Source organism: Rhinolophus hipposideros, assembly GCF_964194185.1.
Source record: "Rhinolophus hipposideros genome assembly, chromosome: 23".
NCBI classification, from domain to species: Eukaryota; Metazoa; Chordata; class Mammalia; order Chiroptera; family Rhinolophidae; genus Rhinolophus; species Rhinolophus hipposideros.
In genome coordinates this window covers 37780629-37804321 of record NC_138069.1, presented here as the reverse complement: position 1 = coordinate 37804321, position 23693 = coordinate 37780629, and the positions used below count along the sequence as shown (strand labels likewise).

Genomic DNA, 23693 nt, shown 5'->3' with positions numbered 1-23693 from the left:
CCAACCGCAGTTTATAATGCCAGCATACTGAGGTCTGCTCTAATATTGCTAACTTTGCTGTAAAGTCCTACAGGACCAATTTAGCAAATGGTACAAATGCATTTGGAGTCAGACCCAATTCCACTCCTTACTAAGGACAGCCCTGTTTACCTGTGTAATCCGGATTTGTAACTCTAGTCCTGGCTTGGCTAATGTGAGGATTAAATCAGGGCGAGGGTGCACCCACAACACCTCAGTGATGGAGTTAATATTTGAATGGAATATTTTAAAAGATGAAAATGAATGCCAGAAGTATCATAATGAACAAAAGACCAGAATTGTAATTAAACACAGAATGAGAGGACATAATGAAGCATCAACAGATAGGAGCTGTTTAACAAACTGTCCTTGTGTCCTTCTTTCTGAGAACAGGCTGGGGCCCAGGAGTACAGCTGCCTGCCGTAGTTCTAAGGCAGCTGTCACATCTGTCTGACTAGCTCATGCGTCTGGAAAAAGTCCCAAAGCAGCAGCATTTTCCAACTGTCTTCCCTTCACCGAAGGGTGAACCCCGAGATGGCTGTTTTAACACATCAGCAAAGGAGAATATTACCTAAAATGTTTTCATTTGCTTGAAGAAACATCTATGCAGTGAAATTTAACAGCTAGGAAAGAGTTAGATTGCTGACTAAACTTATTTTTGGTAATTATTTGCTGCAGTAGCTAAACAGAATAAAGGTTTGTCTAGCTCAGCTTGCAATGATGACAGAACGTTGAGTCACCTAACCTCCCTGCCACTACTTCTCCCCTGCTTTTCTGCTGTTTTTTTTTTTTGTTTCTCATTTAATCATGGCTCAGTGAGTTTGATGTCTCATTATTAGATTAAGTGCAACTATCTATATTCTGAGGCCAGCTCTCTGAAACTCTTCAAACTCAGTTTTTTTTTTTTCTTTGCCCTATTTCAGGCATGGATGGGGACCAGACAGAAGAGAGAATGTAAGTACAAAATGTCATTCGGTGAATGCTTGGCACAGGGAAAACAGTGCTGGCTCTATGGAGGTTGGAGCTCCACCTGTCCCACAGGGATGCACTGCATAGCTCCTGCCCCTCTGAGAGCTCCCAGGCTGGATTAACCTCAGCCCCATTACCAGGTGGCAAAATGCCAGGTGAACGGGCAGTAGTGGGTGGAGGAGAGGATATAAGGAGGGGTGCCCACAAGTCTGGGCCTCACAGCAAAGTTTCTAAGTCCTCTGTTTTCCCTTTTAATACCCCTACAACCTGAAAAAGAGGGACAATAACATTTATTGAATGCCTACTATGTGCATGTTGCCAAGCTGGCTACATTTGTGTGATCAGCTATTTGCCTGGGACTTCCCCAGTTTTAGCAATGAAAGTCTCACATCCGAGGAATTCCTTCAGTTTCAGGCAAACCAGGACCAAGAAAGTTGGTCACCCCAGTTTTACACAGACTTTGCACTTAATGACCCTATGAGGAATCAGAGTTTTTCTTTTCCCGAGAGAAACTGAAGCTCAGAAGGGGTAAGACACTCATTACAAGCTGCACAGCTAGTGAGTAGCCAGGATGAGAATCCAGGTCTGCCTGATTTCTTCTGTACTAGAAGCCCTCTGAGGGCCAGCACACACTTGCCCCTATTCAAGGGCTCAGCCCACAGACGCATGCTGCTCCGTAGCTCTATGCTGGACACTGTGCTTGTTCAAGTGCTAAGATATGATGGGGCCAGGCAAACCACATCCAACATGCTAAGCCGCATATGATTGTGGCATGAGCTACAGAAGCAAAGGGAAGAAACTGATCCATGGGGGTCCAGGAACCAGGGGTGACTTCTTAGACGTGAGATTTGTGATAGGCTTTCAATGATGGGGAGGACACAGATTATTAGCATCACCCGAAGAGAAATCCCTGATGCATTCCAGCCTCAGGAATATCCTGAGCAAAGACAGGTGGGTGGCAATGCCCATGAAGCCTAGGGGGGCAGCAGCTTGGCTGCAGAGCAACTGGGCAAGAGGAGGAGAGGATGAAAGCGAGGGTAACATCACATTCCTGAGGTTCCCAATCTCTGGAAGGGTTGACACTCGTGTCATGGGACTCTGGGAGTTGTATATTCTTGAACCAGAGTGGACATGACATGGTTGCCACCGTGTTGAAGAGAAATGTCACTGTGGGGATTTCCTGAGCCCACGTGCCTTTATGTATGCAGCCCTTCACAGGGACTCCCAGTTGGCCAGTTGGGATGAATGATTCTGGCTATGATCCTTCTTGCCTCATCTCAGTGGTAGACGAATGACAGCAAATTTGTCCTAAGCACTTGCCGTATACCAGGCACAGGTCATAACAGACCTAATTCTCACGCTTTGAGGAAGGTGCTCATTCACCACCTTGTGTGGTCTAACAAAACAAGGCCAGGTTGGCAATTTTGGCCTGCTGGTCAATGGCAGGACCGTCTTTGTCTCTGCCATCATTTCTCATCTGAGGAATAAATAGCCTTTCCTTTGCTTATTTCAAGGTTGCCCCGAAAGCAAATATGCTGAGTGAGGCAGACAAGCCTTGTAAGCCACATTATGAATAAGTAAGGTAGACATGCTTTTAAGAGTGGCCATAGCAAAACAGAGCGCTGAAGAAGGCTGAGCTTTGAGTCAGACGGATGAGGGGCCAGATCTATTTCTGTAACATGTGGCAAGTTCAGAGTCCCTGCTGAGCAACCTGTTTCCATTTGCGAAAGGAGGATGTTAAATTCTTGAAGGGTTGCTAGGGGAATTGGACGAAATATCATGTATGAATCTTTGGGGACACGCAGTAGATATTGTCATTATTATTGTATCTTTGGGCCCTTTTAGACACCTCAGAACCTATTTGATGCTAAATATAGAAGGAATGACTCAGAGTGGAATCTCCTTAGATGATGGTTTTTTTTTTACGAGATTATCAGCCCCTTAGCAAGCTCTACTGTTCTCCACAATGTATTTATTATGGAATTGTACAACTGCTAATGTGAAACAGAGACATTTATGTTATTGAGAAATGCAGTTCTTTTACGAATCAGGTTTTGATGATAATTGAATATCTTCTTTTTTTTTTCTTCCCCTCACCAGGATGAAGATGATGGTATGTTCAGAAAAGCTTTCTTACAACTTCTAACTAATTCCTTCATTTTTATGCTCAGGCATTCACATGGAATTATTTAATATAGAAACCCCACAGAATGAATTAAAATTATTAAATTAGTGTTAAGTAGACATATATCAGTCAGTAAACTGCATGACTATCACTAAGATGGAATCATTCGGCTGGGTTACAAAAGAGAAGTGTTGAGTTCATGCGTATCAGTGCAAATTACTTAATAGTACAGCAAAATTTTTTAAAAAATTGTATTATGGTTTGATAGAAAAATTTCTAATATTTATGCCCTCTAACATTTGTGGGTAAAGGATCACTAACTGCAGAAGAATGAGAAAGCATGAAATTTGGCTTGCATAAAACGAAAAAGGCTTGTGAATCATTTCTGAAATTCATATGGTTTCCAATTGACAATTTTCTGCCAAGTCAGCATTTCGAAAATGAAATAAATATGTGTTACAGAGAATGCTGTAGAATAACAGCATTTTAAAATGCATTCTAAGGTGGAAATCATCTAGAAAGTTCTTGGGGGGTGGGGTTCCATTTTACCACTTCCAAATTACATTTGATCATTTGGCTATTTTTATCTCCCTTTAGACTAGCTGTTTCTAACTGGGGAGCAGTTCTGGAATGTTCCTGTGACACCTGGATCCTGACCATCTGCTTTATTTTTTTCCTCCCCCACAGTACATCAAAGACCTTTGCCCCAGCCAGCACTGCTCTCCATGAGCTCCAACACTTTCCCTTCGAGATCTACTAAGCCATCACCCAAACACTCCCTCTCATCATCTCACGTGCCGGGAGCATTCTCAGAGAGGTTTGTGGCAACGTTGTGCAGTTCTAACTTAACGTAATATGTGGGTCCACTTATAACTGAGCTAATGGCAGGTGGGTTGGGGAAGAAAGAAATGAGGAAATGAGTAGTAAGGTCGGAACATTTTGGATCTTGAGAACCCAAACCAAACAGAGCATAAAGAACCACATGCATTAATCCACTGCTGTCCTCTGAGTATGTGCTTGCGGTCAGAGGGGTGCAGAATAGACTACCCCATGCTTGCCCCAGTCAGAACAGACTCTGGCAGGAAATGGGGAATGTTTTCACTTTGTGAATTGAAACAAACAACAAACAACCACTCAAGAAACCTAGTCAGTTTAAGTACTTGGAGTTCACCCTGCGTCTTGGGCGGGGAGACTGAGTTCACTGCACAGACTTTGTCCCTGCAGGTCCGTTTTCTCCATAGCAACAGCATCTCTCCGGGCCTGGATGAGGCTGTCCAGAGACAGAGGCACAAACAGGAGAAAGACTAGGTCATTTCTCCCTCCACAAGCCTGCAGACTGCCTCCTGGTATCCCCAAAGGCCTCCAGCCCTTTGGGCTCACCATTTCCTTTAATATCCAAAGGGAGAACCCTAGTCCCACCCTGAATATGGGAGAAAACTCAACCACCAGCACCACCTCTCCACCCCTGCCAAACATCTGGGAGGAGTCTCAAATTTTTTCATTTTCCTTGGGCACCTCTTGCTCTGATTTTCTGTTTCTTCTCATTCTTCCAGCTGTTTTTCTTTTTCTGCCATGTCTGCCATTTTCTCGTGCTGCTTCACCCCACACTGGGCCCCAGTCCTATGCTTCACTCTTGCGAAAGACCACTCACACGAGATTTCTGAGCAGAGCAGACTTGAACAGAAGGCTTGGGCTAAGGAGTGGGGAGCAGACAGCATTTAGGGCTCCCACAGGTCCTGCAGAAACTGTTAAGAGAGGTCCTCTCCGCAGAGGACTTCTGCCATTCTTTAAACTCAAAGATCTCAAATGGCAGCCAGCTTTTTAAAGTTACTTTTTAAATCCCCTTTACACAGTTTTGTTTTTGTTTGGTTTTTGGCTTATAAGGCTTGTTAGACTTTGGGATGGTCCACATGGAACAGTAGTGAAATATATGTACTCAGTTCCTTCTCTTTATCCAGCGCCCATGCTTTGTAGGTGGGAGGGTGGGAAGTAACAACAAACAAATCAGCATTTGCATTCTGGGTTCCCTAACACAGCTTCCCCATTTGGCTCCTTCACCTCAACCTAACTTCAATACGTTTTTTTTTTGTTTTGTTTTGTTTTTGTCTCTGCAGTAACAGTTTTCCACAAAGTGCCTCCCTGCCGCCATACTTCTCTCAAGGTTTGTACTCTGTGATTCAGGGACCCGCTCCAGGCAACACGCCTTCATGACTGGGTTACCAACCCATTCCAAAGCCTCTTGGCAAAGGTTTCGCTTCCTAAAGGCATCTGAGTTCCTTATCCAGCACTTAATTCAGTTTCTGCAGTGCACCAACGGCTGTTGGAATAATACGGTACTATGCTAAACACACACACACACACACACACACTTCCTTAGGAATGTGGTCTTGGCTTTAATCTTCCCACATAGAATGTTTCATGCCTGCCCTGTGTCTATACAGTGTCCGGGGATAGTGCTTGGCTTTCTCTGTAGTTTTAGGGGTCTGTCATGAATTTCAATTGAGTTGCAAATTGAGGGGCATGTTTAAAATACAAATGAACAGAACCCAACCCACAAGATTCCAAGTCAGTAAATCTGGGTGATGACCTGCATTTTTAATAATACTTTCTCTGGGTGGCCAATCTAAATATTTGCTAAGAGTGTTCTCAAACTTTAATGTGCATATAAATCACCTGGGAATTTTGTTAAATTAAAGTTCTAATTCAGTGAATCTGGGGTAGGACCTGAGATTCTGCATTTCTAGCAGTGCCTACATGATGCTGGTCCGTGTTTCCTCGGAAATAAGACCTGGATGGACAATCAGCTCTAATGCGTCTTTTGGAGCAAAAATTAATATAACACCTGGTCTTATTTAACTATAATATAGGACCAGGTCTTATAATATAAGTATAATATAATATATAATACATTACCAAGTCTTATATTGATTTTTGCTCCAAAAGGCGCATTAGAGATGATTGTCCGGCTAGGACTTATTTTCAGGAAAACATGGTAGCCACAAAAGCCTACAAGGTAGGACTAGACTGTGTGTATTATTTATTATTTATTTATTATTTATTTATTATTTATCCAAATAACTGGCACCTGGCAGGCCCTTTAAAAATGTTTGTTGAATGACTGATTGTGAAATGACTGAGGAAAGTTACCTAACACTAGAAAACAATTTTTCCCATGCCAGGAAACTGGCCCACTGTTGCTAGATTTTATGATTTTTTTTCCAAGAAAATCTGGAAATATGGTCCTTAATGTGAAATTACCTGATTTTTAAAGATTGACTTAAAATTTAAAAAAATGCTGTTGGGAACAAACACATTTTTTTTTGCAGTCATGGTACAGATACAGGAATATGTGTGTGTTGTAAATAGAAAGCTACATTAGTAAGTTTGAAGTAGAGCTCAAGAGTAAACCTTTATGTATTACATGATACATTACATACACCAGCCCATGTATGTGAGAGACCCTACTGCTAACGCCAATGAAATCCACTAAGTTTTCAATGTTTCCTCAGTAGTTGAGGGTATAGTGTCTACATTCTATACAGTATTTCCACAGTGCCCTCCCTGCCTCAATTTACCAGTCTCCACATCTCACTGTGTTTTATGAACCCACATTGTGTTACCTGCCTGGCCCTTGCACGGATTTGAGCTCCAGATACTTTACTTATAGCAGTATTTCCCAAAGTAAGTCCCACACATCCCTGGTTTTATGGGTTGGTGTTGGAGATGCTTAACACAAATGGCTGGTTTTTTTTTTTTTTTGAATACTACCTTAATCAAAATTGATCCCTTTTCCCCTGAGACGGCCAGGTCACCTGGTCCTCAGTCTTCTCCCGTGGCTGCTTGACTATCCTAAGGTAAAGGATGTATTGTGTATTATCCAAAAACCTGTTCCAACTTCCTTGACGATCTAGATATTAAGGGTGGTGTGTGACTGCAATAAAAAGTACATGTGCTCGCCTGCCCTGAATCATGGCTGTATGGAGCTGGCCTGCAGGTGCAGGAGCAGAAGGGGACTCATTCCTCAACCCTAAAGCAGCTAAGCAACAGACTTGGTTATATCACTTTCCTATGTGGTTAGATTTCATTCATTCAGCAAACATTACAAAAGTGCCTGCATGCTGGCCTATAAAGGTGGAGGTGGGGAAGGGCTGTTGAGGCACTGGGAGCCTTAGGAAGGAAGATCAGCAGCTCAGGGCCAGCCTCATTGGCTTAGTTAGAAACAGGCAAGGTCATCTTACATTGTCCAGGTGATACGGCTCAAGTGTCTTCAGCCCTTTCAGGTAACTCTCCTGTTTCAGTGGCATGGGGCAGGTAGTTAGCCACTTGGGACATATCGTAGATGGAACGACAGCCCTGTGCAGAACCACCTGGAGTGCTTGTTAACAGGCTGATGCCATAGCCCCGGATGATTCAGAATTCCCAGGATTCTTAGTTATACAGAAGAACGTTTGGGAACCACAAGTTCAAGTCCTGGCCCTGCCACTAAGAGCCCGTGATTTGTTTAGACTCTCGGAGTCTCTGTTTCCTGTGATGCAAAATGATGACAGTGTCCACCTTGGGTGTTGCTGTCAGGATGAAAGGTAGCATTCACAGGTGCCTTACTCAGGGTCTGGACAGGGTAGAGCTGAACAGATATTTGTTGAATAAATGAATGAATGTGTGAATGAGTAATTAAGACAACATTCAACTCACAGAATTTTCCAATTTTTAAGAGCTATTCCGTCACATAGAAAACAGCCTGGGCAATTTCAAATCAACACAATCAAATGTTTCTGGAGGTTAGAAAACACATGCTCAGAAATTTTCAGGGAACCATTAATAAGAAAAAAAAGTGTCAGAAAAGGTGAGATGAAAGTGCTGGGTAATTTATAGGTACGTGACAAAGATTTCTGATTGATCAGATAATCTGTAGGGCCTCCTATGGGGGTCGTACAGCTCTACCGCTTCAGAAAATTCGGTAAAGAACAGCAGGTAGCAAACTCTGATTCCAAAAGGTAATTCTGCTTCTCAAGGTAATTTCACCTCATCTTGGGTAACTGACATTTCTTTTTGTGAAAACAATAAGAACATAATTATCTTTCTAATTGCATTGTCACCTCAGTGGCTGGGAATCTATTCTAGGGGTGCTAGGGTCTATGAAAGATCTGTCTCTTAAATATTCTTTCTGATGATCACAGTAAAAGAACTGTGACTTTATCATCATAGGATGTAGGCACTTTATATTATGTAATGTGCATATTTACGAAATCACTCGAATTTGTGGTATCGCTGTCAGAATTTCACTGGCATGGTTATAGAGTAGTGTGTGAGCAGCCCTTGTGGTTTTGAACGGGTGAAAATTGGTTTTGAAGCTATGGCTTCTTCAAATGTTCACTGCTGGGAACAATTGCCAGGGCATTTTGGGGAGAAAATGTGTTATGACAGAAGTGAAAAGGAGCTCACAGTTAATTAACTTTCAAAATGCTATACTTTTGAAGGCCCTGGCAACAGACCGCCTCCCAGAGCTGAAGGCAGGAACTTCTTGCCCATTGCAAACAAACCTCGGCCACCATCCCCTGGGGAAGAACAGGTAATAACGCATATGTTTTCATTTTACTTAATTTTTTTCTTAGCAAATGAATCATGAGACACTCCTACTGAATACTCTTTTGTACTTTTATCTTTCATTAGCCTTTTTTTATAGTGAAAAAAATCACAGGGGAAGATCCAAGTGAAAACTATTTTCTTTTTCCTTTGTATTCTTACAAACACTTCCAATGGCAAATGTGTTTTGCATTTGACAATGAGAAACATAATGCTATTTTTTCATCTGTTTCCTAGTCTATGACCTTGAATAAAGTCCTTTAACTACTTGTTAACCCAGTTTTTTCATTAAGTATATTATTATATTAAACTGAAGAAATTATCACGTGTATTTTTCCAGATCCGAGGTTCCATTAAATAAGGAATGCTTATTCAATAGCTACCAGAGTCATGATAAAAAGCAGTTCACAGGAAATACCTTCTATTTAGTCCCACCTGAATGATTCTATATTCAAATTAAGAAAACAAATGTTTCAGACCTCATGGAATTGAGGTGGTGATTTATGGAAATAATTACTCGGAGGCTTTTCTTTTCACTTACATATGTAACTGCAAAATGTATTCAGTTTTTAAAAATTTACCTTTTCAGAATTCATTAAATGAAGAGTGGTATGTTTCTTATATTACCCGACCAGAGGCAGAAGCGGCTCTTAGAAAGATAAACCAGGTACTGTCCTAAAGTTTATTTTTAAGTAGTTATAAATATTAATGGAAGGAGAAAAACGGAACTGACTTTTATCGAGTACCAATTATGGGCTAGGAATTCGGCTCGGGTCACGCAGTTATACCATTAGTGCCAGCTTCACACCTTCCAGCAGCCATAGCAATGATTCCTCGGACTGGGAAAAATCTAAATTAAGGTTGCCATTTGGCTGGCAGAATCTTAGGAGATTTTACTATCAAAAAGATCAGGCGTGCCATAGAAATCATACAGTGTCAAAAGGAAACCCTTTCCCCCAAATTTCTAACTTACCAGCTCCATCTTCCTCTTAATACACGGTTGCCATTCACGTCGACATGAAGAAAGCCGTATCCAGAGAGACAGGAGCAACATTCTGCCCTTTCCCCTAGAAATTTCTAGCTATCTTTTCATATTATGAGCTCTTATCAGATTTCCCGTCATCTGGTTCTGAATCTTAACCTTAAATCTTCATGTCAGAGAGGGGAAACAAAGACCCTTCACCTTCCACGTCTGGAGCCTACAACAGTAGTTCGCAGCCTTAGCTGCACGTTTAAATCATTTGGGAGCTTTAAAAACTTCTGATTCCTGGGTCTCACCTGGAGAGATTCTGATTTAATTAGCCAAGAGGGCTGTGTGGGCTCTGGGAGTCCTCAAAACTCTCCAGAGGATTCTATAGTGAAACCAATGCTGTGAGTCACTGGTCCGCAGGTATGTTTGTTCAACAGAGATGTTCTGACGGGAACTTACTCAATTAACTTGGGATGAAAAGAACGAAGGAAAGCCATTATTGCAGATTGATGGCTATTTAAAGCCATCCTGATTTAATACACAGAGGAGCGCGTAGTTTAAACGTGTCCTTACTAATTAATTCTACTTTAATATCAGATCTTTACAGTATTAACATCATGTAGCAATAATTTATGGAATGAAATTCGTCAGGTATATGATGGATGAAACACTCCCTGGAGAGCATGAGGTTTTAAAAGGGGTGAATTTCACAGGCCTTTGGGTGTTTTCTGACTTCCAAAGTGGAAAGAAGGGTTGGGAAATTAGCTCCTAAGAACAGGGAGATATATCCTTAACCAATAAAGTCCTTATTTCAGCCGGCCCTTTATCCATCCAACCATGTATTGTTTTATTACTGAAAAAGGGATTCCTTTCCATTGGGAGACTTCAAGGAGGTTGACTTGGAGATGTCTCTGATGCAATCTCTGGTGCCTCCTGACAACCCAGAAATGCATGACACATGGTATCTGTAGCTGCCCGGGGATCTGAATGAAGACTGACATGTCCACTGAAGCTTTCCAGATCGCTAGAGACTTCTCTACTGCTCTTAGAAGCACCAGAAGTATTGACTTTTACTGCTCCCATAGTAACAGGAATTTATCCTTTTAGGATGGCACTTTCCTGGTGAGAGACAGCTCTAAAAAGACAACAACCAATCCATATGTCCTCATGGTGTTGTACAAGGATAAAGTTTACAACATCCAGATTCGTTATCAGAAGGAAAGTCACGTTTACTTGTTGGGAACTGGACTCCGAGGGAAGGAGGTAAGGATGTCCCGTTGCAAAATTCCTCCAATTCTCTTTTTATGCCTCTCTGCATAACGACCTATACGGAGCTTCACTGTAACATTCTTTGGAGGGCAATACTGTATGACAACTTAAAAGTTAAATCATAGTAGTGAGACCCTTCATTTATTGAAAGAAAAAAACCAAAGTATTAACAGTAACTACTTACCTCTGCCATAGGAATCTTTCTTATATCTTTTATTCCAAATGATCTAAAATCACATGTGTAACTTTTGAAATTAGAAAAAAAAAGTTAACATTTAAATTGTCTTCAAAAGATCCAAGTAGATGGTGTCAGAGGTCAGTGTCCTCAGCATTCACCTTTGTGACATAATTTTAATGGAAGATTGCAGCGTATTACAAAGGCTGTATTTTAAATCGGCATCTGGAAGAGGGGAGAAATAGAATTCTTGTTGTGGTGAATATTTAGATACTCAGTTCCTTTCCTACTGAAAATGGAGGTTTGGCCAATGAAGGTGGCGAAATGGCCAAAGACTGTCCTCTGTTCGGCCGGGACTTACACTAGTCACTTTTTGAGTGGTAGTCAGACTGGTGTGAAGGAACCTTTCGCCGCTGCTTTTTGCAAGGAAACTAACAGCTAAAATGAAAGCCCCAAACATATTCTTTAGCTTCAAAGTTCTGGGAAGAGGCTCAGCTGAATTAAACATTTGCAGAGTGAGAAACAGCTCACCCGTCACTTCCATTTCACTCCATACATTTTTCAGTTATGTTCCTGTCAGTGAGTAGAAGAAACATGTATTTAGGTCAAATGTTTGAATCACTGTGTCGATGTGGATACAGCTGCCCTGGTCCTATAGAAGCAGAGATGTCTGCCCCCAGGATTTCTGTTGGTCTAGTGTGGAAAGGCACAAATACAAGTCGTAGCTGCCCCAGAGGGAGGCACCCAGCAGAGACGTCTGGGAGGAAGTGCGTGATCCTGTCTGGGATACAGAAGAGGCTTCTGACCCCTGGCTAACAGGATGGATGGGGTTTTGTCCAGTCTGGCCATCAGCGATAGGGTGATCCAGGCGATGAATGCACAGACGTGGCTGCAGAGCCCCTGTGAGTGTGGAGGTGGCGATGGGGACGCAGTAGAGAGATCCTGAAGGAACTGCTATTCCTTCTTGTGCCATGCTATAGTTATCACCTCTGACCTCCTGATTCCTCATACCTCCTCACATTATTAATGGCTGAGTGAAGGTGGGATATAGAAACCAAACACACAAAGAGCATTCCTAAGGCAAGGGTATCACAATTAGACCCGTGCAGAGATGACTCCTATCTGAGGTTCAAATACATAGTCTTTTATCCCTGGCTTGTTGTAGGTCAGTGAGGAATTATGTTTTCGAAGTTCTATAGCAGAAATCATTCCAATATTTGCCAAATTTTACACAGGCTTTCCCCTACAATCCTCATAACTTCAAGAGGTAGAATATTATGCAGATTAAAAAAACAAAACTGAGGGCAAAATTCAGGCTACCCATTTCAGGGTTGATTTACCTCCCTATTTTGAATCTTTCAGGACTTTTTGTCTGTGTCAGATATTATCGACTACTTCAGGAAAATGCCACTTCTGCTCATCGATGGGAAAAACCGAGGTTCCCGATACCAGTGCACGTTGACGTATTCTGCAGCTCATGCCTAGCGAGTCACCCGTCCGCCTGCCTCTGCTGCCAGGATGGGAAAGCAGGGAGCCTGGGTGGCTGGACACTCACTTAGGACTGAATCAAACCCCTCAACCCGAACACAGGGGTTTTGTCCTTTCGCTTTAAGAAGTTTTGAAACAAAGACTGTCAAACATCCCGTAATTTATTTATTCTTCTTCAGTGTTTGTAAAGTGCATCAGTAATAATGTTTGCACTTGAAGTCATGTACTGCATTGTAATAAGTCCTATAGAAACGTGTCTTTTTGATACCCATTTCAAAGTACTGTAGTTTCCATAGCTACAAAAATAATTTGGGGCAAGTTTCAAAACACTTAGTAATAGCTTTTGCTATCACATTAAACTGGGTTGTTTGTTTGTTTTTTAATAGCCAAACCTTTGTCAGTCAGAGGCAACCATCAGTTTTATACATATAATTAGAAAATTACTAAAATTCACTTTCTCAGCAGCAATAATTTAAAAGGCTTCAAAAATATTTCATCCTTTCTTATTTGGTGTTTTTGTTGTTGTTGTGGGGGGTGTATTTTTGTACACTTTTTTATGAAAAGATAAATGCATGTTGGGATAACTTCCTGGGATTAAAATTAATTTGCCTTTTGCTTTACTTTTGGGTTCCTGAAACAACTTTATTGTCTTTACAGTTTAATCCATAGTATTTATTTTTGTTTTAAAGTATATTTAAGCTACAAATACCAAATGAAAACATTTTACATTTAGAGATGAGGCTCTGATATCAAATACAGCTGGATTTCAATTCATCACATCTCAATCCCTCCTCTCCTAACCCTCACCCAACTCCAAAAGCATTGTCAAGGGATGTAAATATTGCCAAAGTTGTCTTGGGAAGATGAAAAAGCAATGAATACACACAGAAAAAACTGATCAGACTTTCTGACTAGATCTCTTTCTTCTCTTTTTATGCCCGACCACTCTCTTAATACCCTTCTAATCCTTCCCAAAAAGCATTTATAAATCCTGCAAAGCAATTCAGCTCTTTTCTTCTGGTTAGGTATCTCAAAGTAGTAGGCATTTTGCAAAACAAAAACTTGGCGTTATGTGGTTCTTCAAGCTTTCCCCTTTGGGCCCTTGCTTGTTATTCCACAACTTTTATTAACAACAAAAATTGTTTGCTTCTCTGTTTAATCTCCATGTTCTCTGAGTGGTAAAGAATATCTTGCATCTTCCTTTTCATGAGCGGATAGAAAATTGGAAGGGATTCTTGGAAATCACCGGGTTAAAACTAACAATTTGCTACGACGAGTATGTGGAGACTTAACCAATGATGATAAAAATGTTTCACAAAACTTCATCCTTACAAAGCAGTTCTTTACTTAAGGTCCAAAATCTGAGATTTTAAGGCTGAAAAACCTGCATTCATTTACATGCTTATTCAACAGAACATTTAGCAAGCATTTACCTCCTGCCTGTTCTGTGTTAAATGCTGACCTAGTGCTGGTTAGTGAGGGTAGCACCCATTAAGGGTTCTGTTATGGAGCGAGCTGCCCTTATTGCTTCACAGTCTTGTAGCCTTTATATGCAAAAAATATCAAAAAATGGAGGACACGGTAGATTTCAAAGCAACTATTTGATAGTGAATCATGTATATATGGCAAACTAAAGCCTATTAATTTAAGTCTCCTTTGGTAGAAAGGGACAGAAATTGGGAAGTTTTAGGATGAAGGTATCCTAAAAATAATCCCACTGCCATGACAAATTGGTGGTGAGTATCTGATGTTTTTATGACTAGCATTCTTCTCCCCTTCTTCAGGCAATGACAACTCCATTCTTCTGATGGGCTCTCTGCTCCTTTGGCCAGACCTGGCATATGACCCAGCCTCACCAATCAGTTGCTTAGGACCCTGCTCAGGGAGAAACATCTTACCCAAACACGGAGGCTGAGTCAGGATGTCTCTTCTCTGGGGCCCCCAGAAGTTAACGCTGTACACCCGGAGTTGTCGCCTGCCATGACTCTACCCCTTCTTTGACCTGCCTTTTGGAGGAAACACAGTCCGTAACAGGAGAGGATGAGGCCAATGCCCAGAAAAAAACCAGGATAGAGACATCTGATTCCTTAGGGGAGCCCTGGAAAGCCACTCCAACCACGGGCTGCCAAGTCACACAACACAACACATGCTTCAGCTAGCTTGAGCTGTTTCGGGCATTTGCTACCAGGAGAGATCGGATTAATATAAACTCAATACCATCCATTTACAATTTAGTGACTCTCTTTCAGCCCGAGTCAAATTCAAGCATAAGGTTAAAGTAAGCAGTGCCCCATGGCCAATTTCCTATGTCATACCCTTGCCATTAGTGAAATAAATTAGCCGTTCTTTGAAATATTAAAACAATAATAAAACAGCCTTCAGGAACATGAAATGATTATTTATAACTCAACGTATTTTTATTTTGTTTTTTATTATATTAAATATATTAGTAAACTCAAATCTCCCAGATACTTGTTAATTCAACAATACGTATAGTTCTAAATTCACAATAAACAAATAAGAAATCAGGTTGAAAAACTATCAGAAGCAAGGGATACATCTGATACTTTAAACTCTTCAAAGAGGGGGTTGTTTCTTTCTGTTTCCTTGAAGTCATCTTCCTTCACAGGATGATTAAAATGTAGAGTAAGGTCACAAAGCAGTAACTGGGAGAGCTCTGTGTAAAACAGAATAATAGAAGACAGTATATTGTAGCACGTTGTCCCAGCAACTATTACTCTCAGTAGCTATTTCCTAATTCTGGATTTAACTTTCTCTTAAGTGCCTATTGATGAAACCACAATTTAGGTGTGCTCCCCGTGACTTCAACTCAAATTTACGTACTACAAAATGGCATAAAACATTTACCAGAAGGGTTCTTTAGCTCAGTTTGTCAGCTATCTTACTAAATTACAACTTGATTTACACAAATTTGATTTATACTTTTTAAAACTTACTTTTCTCTGTTACACATCCATATAGTATGAAGGATCTCAAATAGGTCTATAAGGCATGTTACAAAAACTATTAGGTTGGGGCAAAAGTCATTGCAGTTTAAAAGGTTAAAATTAATTGCAAAATCCGCAATTACTTTTGCATCAACCTAAAAGCAGTTCCTATCTCCCAGAGGCAACCACTTTTAAGTGTTTTAGCTCATTTTGTTTTTGTAGCTTTTGTTGTTTTGTGTCTATGGAGTTTATTTTTTGGGATGGGGGTAGCTGGTATTATCTCCATATCTACAAATGACAGGCATAGTTTATTTTTCAATGTTAGGTATCTGTAATCTGCTTCTGATTACAGAAGACTTAAGATACAGCTCTTTCACTCACTCCTCCAATATACTTGAATCTAACTTTTGCTAGCTCAATATTTAATGTTTAAAATTTTTCATTATATAAATATTCTTCATAGTTGAGTCTTGTAATATGACATTGCCATTCCTTCAAGCCACTACCCAACCAAAGTTAGTAATTTTTTTTCATTGCTGAGTTATCATGAATATATCCCAAATTTCCCCACGTTGGGTAAAACTCCTCTCTGTATAATCAAGTGCCTTAGCTGTTCTATTGTTCCAAGTCTCTCCTCTCTGCGAGCCTCTGAGCTGCTCTATCTAGTCTGGACGGACAGCTCTCCAGGCCTCTGTACAGCTTGCTCTTGGGAGCTCCCCTCACCAGGGACTCCCTTCACCCTCCCTTGTGTGGAGTATTCTTTTTCCAGAATCTCATGTCTTTCTCGTTTTGGTCTGCTCCTTTGTTTGGTGGAATACAACCTCAGTAACTTCCTGAGAGGGCAAATTATATGACTGAAAATTTCTCTCTCTACACAAATGCTTAATTGACGAACTGACTATAAAAATCTAGGTTGGAAATCTTGTTTCTTCAAATTTCCAAAGACATCGCTGCATTTTATTCTAGCTTCCAGTGTTGTTACTGAGAATTTTCATGGTTCTAACTCTTAATGGTTGTTTCTCTTTAGAAGCTTTCACGATCTTTTATTCTTTTCAGTGTTTTGAAACGTCCCAGTATTGTACCATGGTACGAGTCTATTTCCACCCATTGTGTTGGGCTCTTTCATTGTAATAACTCAAACTGTTCAACTCTGGAAAATGTACTGAGATTATTTCCTTAATGAATCCCTCCCCACCCACTGTCTGTGTTCTTTCTCTCTAACACTCCTATTTATTGGATATTGGACTTCCTTGACTGGTTCGTCATTTTTTTCCCCCTAAAACTTTCCATCTCTCTTTTTTTTGCTCTACAATGTAGGGGATTTTCTTCATTTTATCTTTAAAAGCATCTACAGAGTTTATTTCTATTGTCACACTTTGACATTCCAAGAGCTCCTTTTTGTTTTCTATTTTTTTTTTTTATAGCATCATGTTCCTTTTTCATTGATGTAGCGTCTTCTCTTCTCTATGGATATTATAGTTTCTAGTTTCCATCTCCCTTCATAATTTGTTTCTTCCTCATTGATTGAATCTACTTATTGGTTCTGTCTCTGCTTTTCATATTAGATGCTTTCCTCAAATATCTGTTGTGCCATATTTATTGGCTCATATTTGAGACTGAGGCACCATGAAGACAATTGGAAGCTCTATGCCCCTAGTAGGCTATATTGTGGGGCGATCTGATAGCGTATTTTGTTGAGGGGTCCTGTACTACCAGGATCTTTAGGTCTTTTCTCTGAGGCTGGTCAGATTCCTGAAAGAAAAATCTGCTTGAGGGTATAAATCAGGCTGCCAAAGATTTGTAGCCAAGTGGGAAAAGAAAGCTGGGAAAAGAAAGTGGGAAAAGAAAACTGTACTAAAACAAATACACTTGATTTTAGTGCAGTACTCTGCTCCTCAATTTGTGGCCAGTGGCTCCAGGCCAGAGAGCTCTTGCTTTATACCCTTTCAGGGAATAAACCTTGTGTCTTACGAGTATGTCACCAAGAGAAACCGTTGTCCAGTTACGTAGTGGGGGAAGAGGTCTCAGGAAGTCTATAACTTCTTAACTATTTAACCAGTCCTCCTGTTCTCCTTCACCTCTATGTCCAGGATTCTGGTGCCACTATGTTTTGAGTCTTGGGGCTATTTCTTAGCTTTACCTAGCCAGCTCATGGTTCAGACTTCTGGACTTTGGGATTCAGATTTCTCTGCTTCCATTTGCTTTCTGTTTCGTAGTTAACTCTTTTTGAGAGCTCTTTGTGCTGTGGATTTTTGTCTGTTTAAAATCACTTTAAATTTAAATCTCAGGTCTACCAGTGACTAGCTGTGTGAACTTAGGAAAGGAAGTTATGCTCTCATGTCTGTTTATGTATCTGTAAATGCGAAGGGTGACATTCCCTACTTCATAGAGTTGTTATGACATTTGAATCCATTTATGTAAAGCTTTTGGAAGAGTATTTGGATTACGGTAAATGTTATATCTATTGCCATTATGATTTTGGGAAGGAAGTGAGCAAACAGAGTGTTCATTCATCTTCCATCTTTACCTTCCTAGTCTAGCTCTTTAAGTCCCTATTATCCTGACAGTTTAACCTACCCCACAACTTTTCAGGAACACATATATCATAGTTTTTATTTCTATTTTACTTCATGAAAGAATGTCTCCAAACTATAACAGTTAGATAGTCAAGTTTGGGAGGAATCTAAATCTTTTCTAATTGTTTTAAGTGAGTAAAAGCATCCACAACCAATTTTTCATTTAATAAACACTTTCCAAGAACCTATCACATCAAGGCACTGTGTTAATTGCCAGGAATATCTTAAAGAACTTACAGTTGAATGGGGATAGGAAAAGCAAGTAAACATGCAATTACAACACAGTGTGATAGATGATATGAAAAGGTAGAAGAGATCACATGCTGGCTTAAAAGAAGTTTTCCGATGTAAGTAAGTAAACTCGACTAATGTGATAAGTAGCATTAACCTGTGGGGTCGAGGTGGGGGTACAGCTGTGGGCATTTCAGAAGGAGATGCCAGTGTTACGGCACAGACGCAGATTAAATGTGTAGATATGCACATAGTTCAGTCTGGCTGGAGCATAGAACGTGCAGGGGGAAAAACAATGAGATGAGAGACTGGAGAGGTGGGTAAGGGTCTGATCTCAAGAGGTCTTACAGTCTATTCTAGGAGGTCTGGACTTTACCCTCAGGGCAATGGGGAACCAATGAGGCTTTCAGCAGACTTACATTTTAGAAAGATAATCCTCGCTGTAGAATTGAGACTGATTTTGGAGATGATGAATTAAGCAAAGCTAACCAGATTTCTTTATATCAGACTCCTCAGTGCCTTTGTTAATATGTACTGTAAATTTGTTAGAGAACTATAGATCATCATACACTTCCCAAACTTATTTGACCAAAAGAATGTGGACTTTTTCATTGCCCACCATCTATTAACATCTCTTGAGACAGCAGGGTTCACAGATCATTCTGGGGAATACTGCCCAAAAGAGAACAGGTAGAAACAGCGTAACAGGCACTCACTATTTGGTGCCTAACTAACGGCCACTCCCTTCTTCTTCTTCGTGGCACAATTGGATTCCACTTGTGGTCCTCTCCCCAGCTCCAGCAGTAAGTCCTGACTGGTCCAAATTGGTTTGGGCAGTCCCATTCCCCTGGGCGGTGGCTGCTGCAGTCATGCGCATGTGATGCAACTCTGACCAATGAAAGGAAAGGGGAAATGTGCTGGAGAGATCTGGGGGCAGGCTTATACAGACACAGGCAGAGGCAGTGTTTGTAACGGCCATGTCTGCAGGCAATGACCATGAGTCACTACAGAGTGAACAGAGAGTTAACATATAGAAAGAACCCAGGACCTAATGAAGTCTTTAAAACTCTGAATTAACTTTCGAGCAGCCCTACCTTAGATTGTCTCGTCATTTTCCTTTTTGTATAAGCCATGGTAAGGTGGCACTTTGTTATGCGTAACTGAAGGCCTCAGAACTGACACAAAGGCTATCTTCAAATATCCCAGAGTTGTCATAAGACTAGATAGTCAATGTAATTTTCATGGTTAGAAATAGGACCAGTGGGTGAAAGGGCTAGGGGAGCAGATTTCAGCTAGTTCATAAGGAGCTATTATCTTAGAATAGGTTGACTGATGAGATAGGAAGTTCCCCAACACAGGAAATGTTTGGTCAGGAATAGAATATCGCTAGAAATGCTCAACCATGGAAATTTTACATGGGATAAAACAGAATATATCTGTGAGATGAGTGACTAAACATCATGAGCTATGAGACCCAATCCTACTCTATGAATCTGTTTAAAATGAAGAGCCTTAAACTCACAGAATCAAACAAACTTACAATTTTTAATTTTTACAGAACCTTACGGGCCAAGTAAGGATAAATGGATAAGGCACCACTTTGCAGAATGTGACATCGTTGTATAATAGTTTGTTTGAAGGGAAGGAAGGGTAGTGGATTCACAGGGGTTAGTCAGACATCATAAGCTTATCAGTGCCAAGGATGGGAATGCAAGTTTGCTAACTGCTAGACCAATCAATGCTCAAACATAACTCATCTTGAGAGACCTAGTTCATATTAGTGTACGCATTTCCTAAGAAATAGAAAAGTCCCAATTAGTGGGCAAAATTCACTTATATCCCAGCAGAAGCAAAAATTGGCTCTATTATTTTTTTTATAACCATGACATACATGCAAACACTTAAATATAGTTATTCCATACTTACCTTTCATCTTCTTCAACTCCAAAGAAATTGTGTTAATGTTTTTAATTATGGCTTCCACCTTTAGCTTATGGTCAGTATTATTCCTAAACATCTGATTTTAAAAGAGAAAAAAAAAATGTGTTAATCCGAAGTATTTATGTGTACTTTTAAGATAACTTAAATTTTCAGTATTTCTAAACGGAAAATCTGTTATTTTAGAACCGAAATAATTGTGAATATTCTTTATAAATGGTTAGAATTCTAACATAAGAAGGCATCAACTTGTTAAGTTAGTATTTTCTCAACTGGAAACACCTCCAACTGGAATTCTTAGGGTGAGGTTTCTTCTTTAATCAAACCATCTCCACGGGATGGGGCCCTTATAATGGAAATGCAGAAATCGTCAACACTTATAAACTACCTTACAATTTAGCAATCATACAAAATCTCTGATTTTGTTTACGTAAGTCAGTGTTTTTTTTCTAACTTATTCTTGAGTGACAGGTTCCACATAAATCTCTTTAAACAGGTAGTAAAATTCAAAATAAAATTCAATTAAAATTCATAGACTAAATGGATGGCAAAATGACTGCTTCTATTTTGGCTTATGGAATTAGGGCAACTCACATTTGAATTCGTTAACTGGAATGTGCAAATCAAAATGTTACTATGGTATACATACAGTACATATATTTAACCAGTTGTGTCAAATACAAATGCATGGATGATTCACTAGAATCTAACGTCAGCCATTCAAATCTCTCAAAAAGACCTGAAAAATAAGTGACATTCAGTACAAAAAACAGCGACAACATGAAAGGTGGGAAGTTAGGAGGCAGTATATGACTTGTCCAAAATAATAAAAACAAACTAACCTTTAAATTCCTTGCCTCCGCCTTTTCCTGAGTTGGATTTATCCTATTTCTCTCTCTCTCTCTCACTCTAAAGTCACTGTAAAAGAAATAAAATTGTTTTTTTTTTTCCCAGACAATGAATAAAATACACTTTTATCCACCTACAAGTCCCGAGGTGTTAAAAAGGGAATGGCAGCTATCTTGAGTATGGCAAATCAAAAGATTCGGGTTTGAGGGGAAAGGAGAGAAGATAATGAAATAAAGGGGATGGGGTGGTGATGGTGAAATTGACTTTAAAAATAAGGAATGAATGTAAAAAAAAAAAATTAAAAAATAACCAAGAAGGAAGTAGAAACTAAACGGATAGAGAAATGCCGAAGAAAGTTGGCCCCCCCACTCTTGGGGGCTGGTGCTCCAGGGCTGGTGGGTGGCATGGGAGGGTAGAGCTGTCACAACACCCCACGGGGCTGGGGACAGACCAGGGCTGCCTCAAGCCTTCTCCAGGGAGCTCAGTTAGACTGTTACCCAGAGAAAGGAGGCAGGTCCCGGGGCACTTTGTCAGGAGGTGGGAAGTAGTGACCAAGCGCTGTGGACGGAGGGAAGACTGGGGTCAGAGGCCAAGACACCAAGTTGAAGCCATTAATGCAACGAAGGCACAAGCCCCAGGCAGGAGGCAAGAGGCACAAGGCCCGCTCAGGCCTCCATCCTATGCTGCACGTGGGCATTACCCCTGCCGCTTTCGCTCTCAAGGCCAACGCCTTCTTCTGGGCCCAACTGACACCCGTGAGGAGCCCCGGGACAGCCCACCCACCCACCCGCTGCTCGGGGCCTGAAGACAGAGCCTCAGGCTGCCTCGAAGTTTCCGCAGTCCTGTGCTGCTGCCAAACCGGAGCAGGCCAACCTAACACACTCCCCGCGTGTCCCTGCTCAGCAAACCACCACTGGCCCTGCTTGGACGCAGCCAGCCAAGCAGCCCTGCCCGGCGCAACCACCCCCAGGGGAACCCCTGGGACCTCGAGGGCCGCGGGCTGAGACACCCGACAGGTCGGCAGCTGCGGCAGCCTGCAAATTTCAAGTCTTCACACTCTCAAACTGAATTAGCATTATTTAAAACCGAGTCACCCCGGCCTGTCCCAAACCTACACCTTGGCACGACCCGCCAGGCCAACGGCTGAAGACGTTCTGACCGTTGGGTAGGGCAAACCGACCGTAAAAGCGAGACCGGTCTCCCTGATTGGCCAGTTTCTCTGCCTGATGCATCCTGGGAGTTGTAGTCCCAGACCAAAACGCTACGGAGAAGGTTCTAGATGCCAGGTTGACAGTGAGTGGCTCCGTCTCCTGGGCCTGGAGAGGGATGGTGGGGAAGATGCTGACGTTCCCTGCCTTCTATATGCCACGCACCGTGCTACATGTTTTACAGCCCTTATTTGCATTTAATCTTCGCAGTATAGAAGCGTGGTTAAAGTCAGACTCTGGACTGACACCAGTGGGGTTTAAATCCTACTCCATCACTTGTTTAGCCATAGAGATGCTAGGAAGCGCTCTAATCATTCAGGGTCCAAATGTCCTCATCTATCACATGGAGATAATAACTGCCTTCTAGTGTTCTTTTGAGGCTTAAGTGAGATAATGCATCACAGGGGCTTGGCAGATGATGTGCCCAATAAATGTGAGCTATTATCATTCCTATAAATTTTTACAGATGAGTAAAGAGTACAGAGGCACTGAGAGATGCTCATTGGTTTCCCGCCAACTAGAGATGCTGGGATTCAAGCCATCTTTGCTGGATTCTAAAAGGAGTCTCCTGCCTGACAACCTTTGGGGCTGACTCAAAGACCTTCCTTGGTGCCCTCAGGACATGCCTCAGACTTGATGATGAGCTCAGACCTCCAGCCTCAGGTTCAATAATAGCCTTTGTCTTCTGTCAGCCTCCCCTATGACACACACCAGGCTCTGCAACCAGTCCCTCTACCCACAACGCATTGTTTTTTGTTGGTTGGTTTGTTTTGTTTTTTGTTTTTCTCCAATTACTTTCTGTTTAACACTAGAATTTGTTGTCTGATGCAGGTAGATGAAGAGCGGTATAAGAGAACTGAATTTTAGTCCTAAGGATAGCCAGCTATGTAATCTTGGAAAAGAGTACCTGCCTTTCTTTGAACCTCAGTTTCCCCATCCATTTCCTGAGGAGAGGGATGGGCTAGATCAGTGTTTTCTAAATTTCACTCACAGTGGGGCCACTGTTATGACTGTTTTTCCTAACTGTATACCATCTATTTTATTATTACCTTAATATTTTAAATTTGCTTCCCTTTAAAATTTAAATCTACTTAGAAATCTTTATGTAAACGGAATAAAATATAAAGAGAAGGTAATGGGAAAGAGTAAAGACAATGAAAATAAGATTTAGATCTACTTAAAAATCTTTGTATCATCAATGTAAGTGGAATAAAATATAAAGAGAAGGTAATAAGAAAAATAAAGACAATGGAAATAAAACAATATTCTTAATCATCTAGATATTCTTGCCTCCTGATGGATGTGATCCCGAAGCCTCCTCTTCTGTGATAAAATTCTTACTACAT

The 23693-nt window shown here is 41.0% G+C and overlaps 2 protein-coding genes across 3 annotated transcripts in view; one reads left to right on the top strand and one right to left on the bottom strand.

Moving 5' to 3' along the window:
• LCP2 (lymphocyte cytosolic protein 2) overlaps positions 1-13499 on the top strand; it is a 40706-nt gene extending 27207 nt beyond the window's left edge. The window contains exons 14-20 of one of the 2 annotated variants that reach the window (XM_081035810.1): positions 942-993; positions 3800-3929; positions 5227-5273; positions 8590-8681; positions 9285-9362; positions 10773-10928; positions 12472-13499. In XM_081035810.1, the coding sequence (XP_080891936.1) occupies positions 942-993; positions 3800-3841 (94 nt within the window). In that variant the 3' untranslated portion in view covers positions 3842-3929; positions 5227-5273; positions 8590-8681; ... (1 more) ...; positions 10773-10928; positions 12472-13499. Of the gene's footprint in view, positions 1-941; positions 3101-3799; positions 3930-5226; positions 5274-8589; positions 8682-9284; positions 9363-10772; positions 10929-12471 lie in introns of those variants that run through there. The other variant, XM_081035809.1, reaches the window with a different exon arrangement.
• Positions 13500-15122: 1623 nt separating this feature from the next.
• Positions 15123-20369, bottom strand: LOC308491599 (uncharacterized protein C5orf58; the record flags this gene model as incomplete). Its single annotated transcript, XM_081035430.1, has 2 exons — positions 15123-15274; positions 20279-20369. The coding sequence occupies 2 exons, from the start codon at positions 20367-20369 to the stop codon at positions 15123-15125; spliced, it is 243 nt and encodes an 80-aa protein (XP_080891556.1).
• Between the last annotated feature and the right edge of the window lie 3324 nt (positions 20370-23693).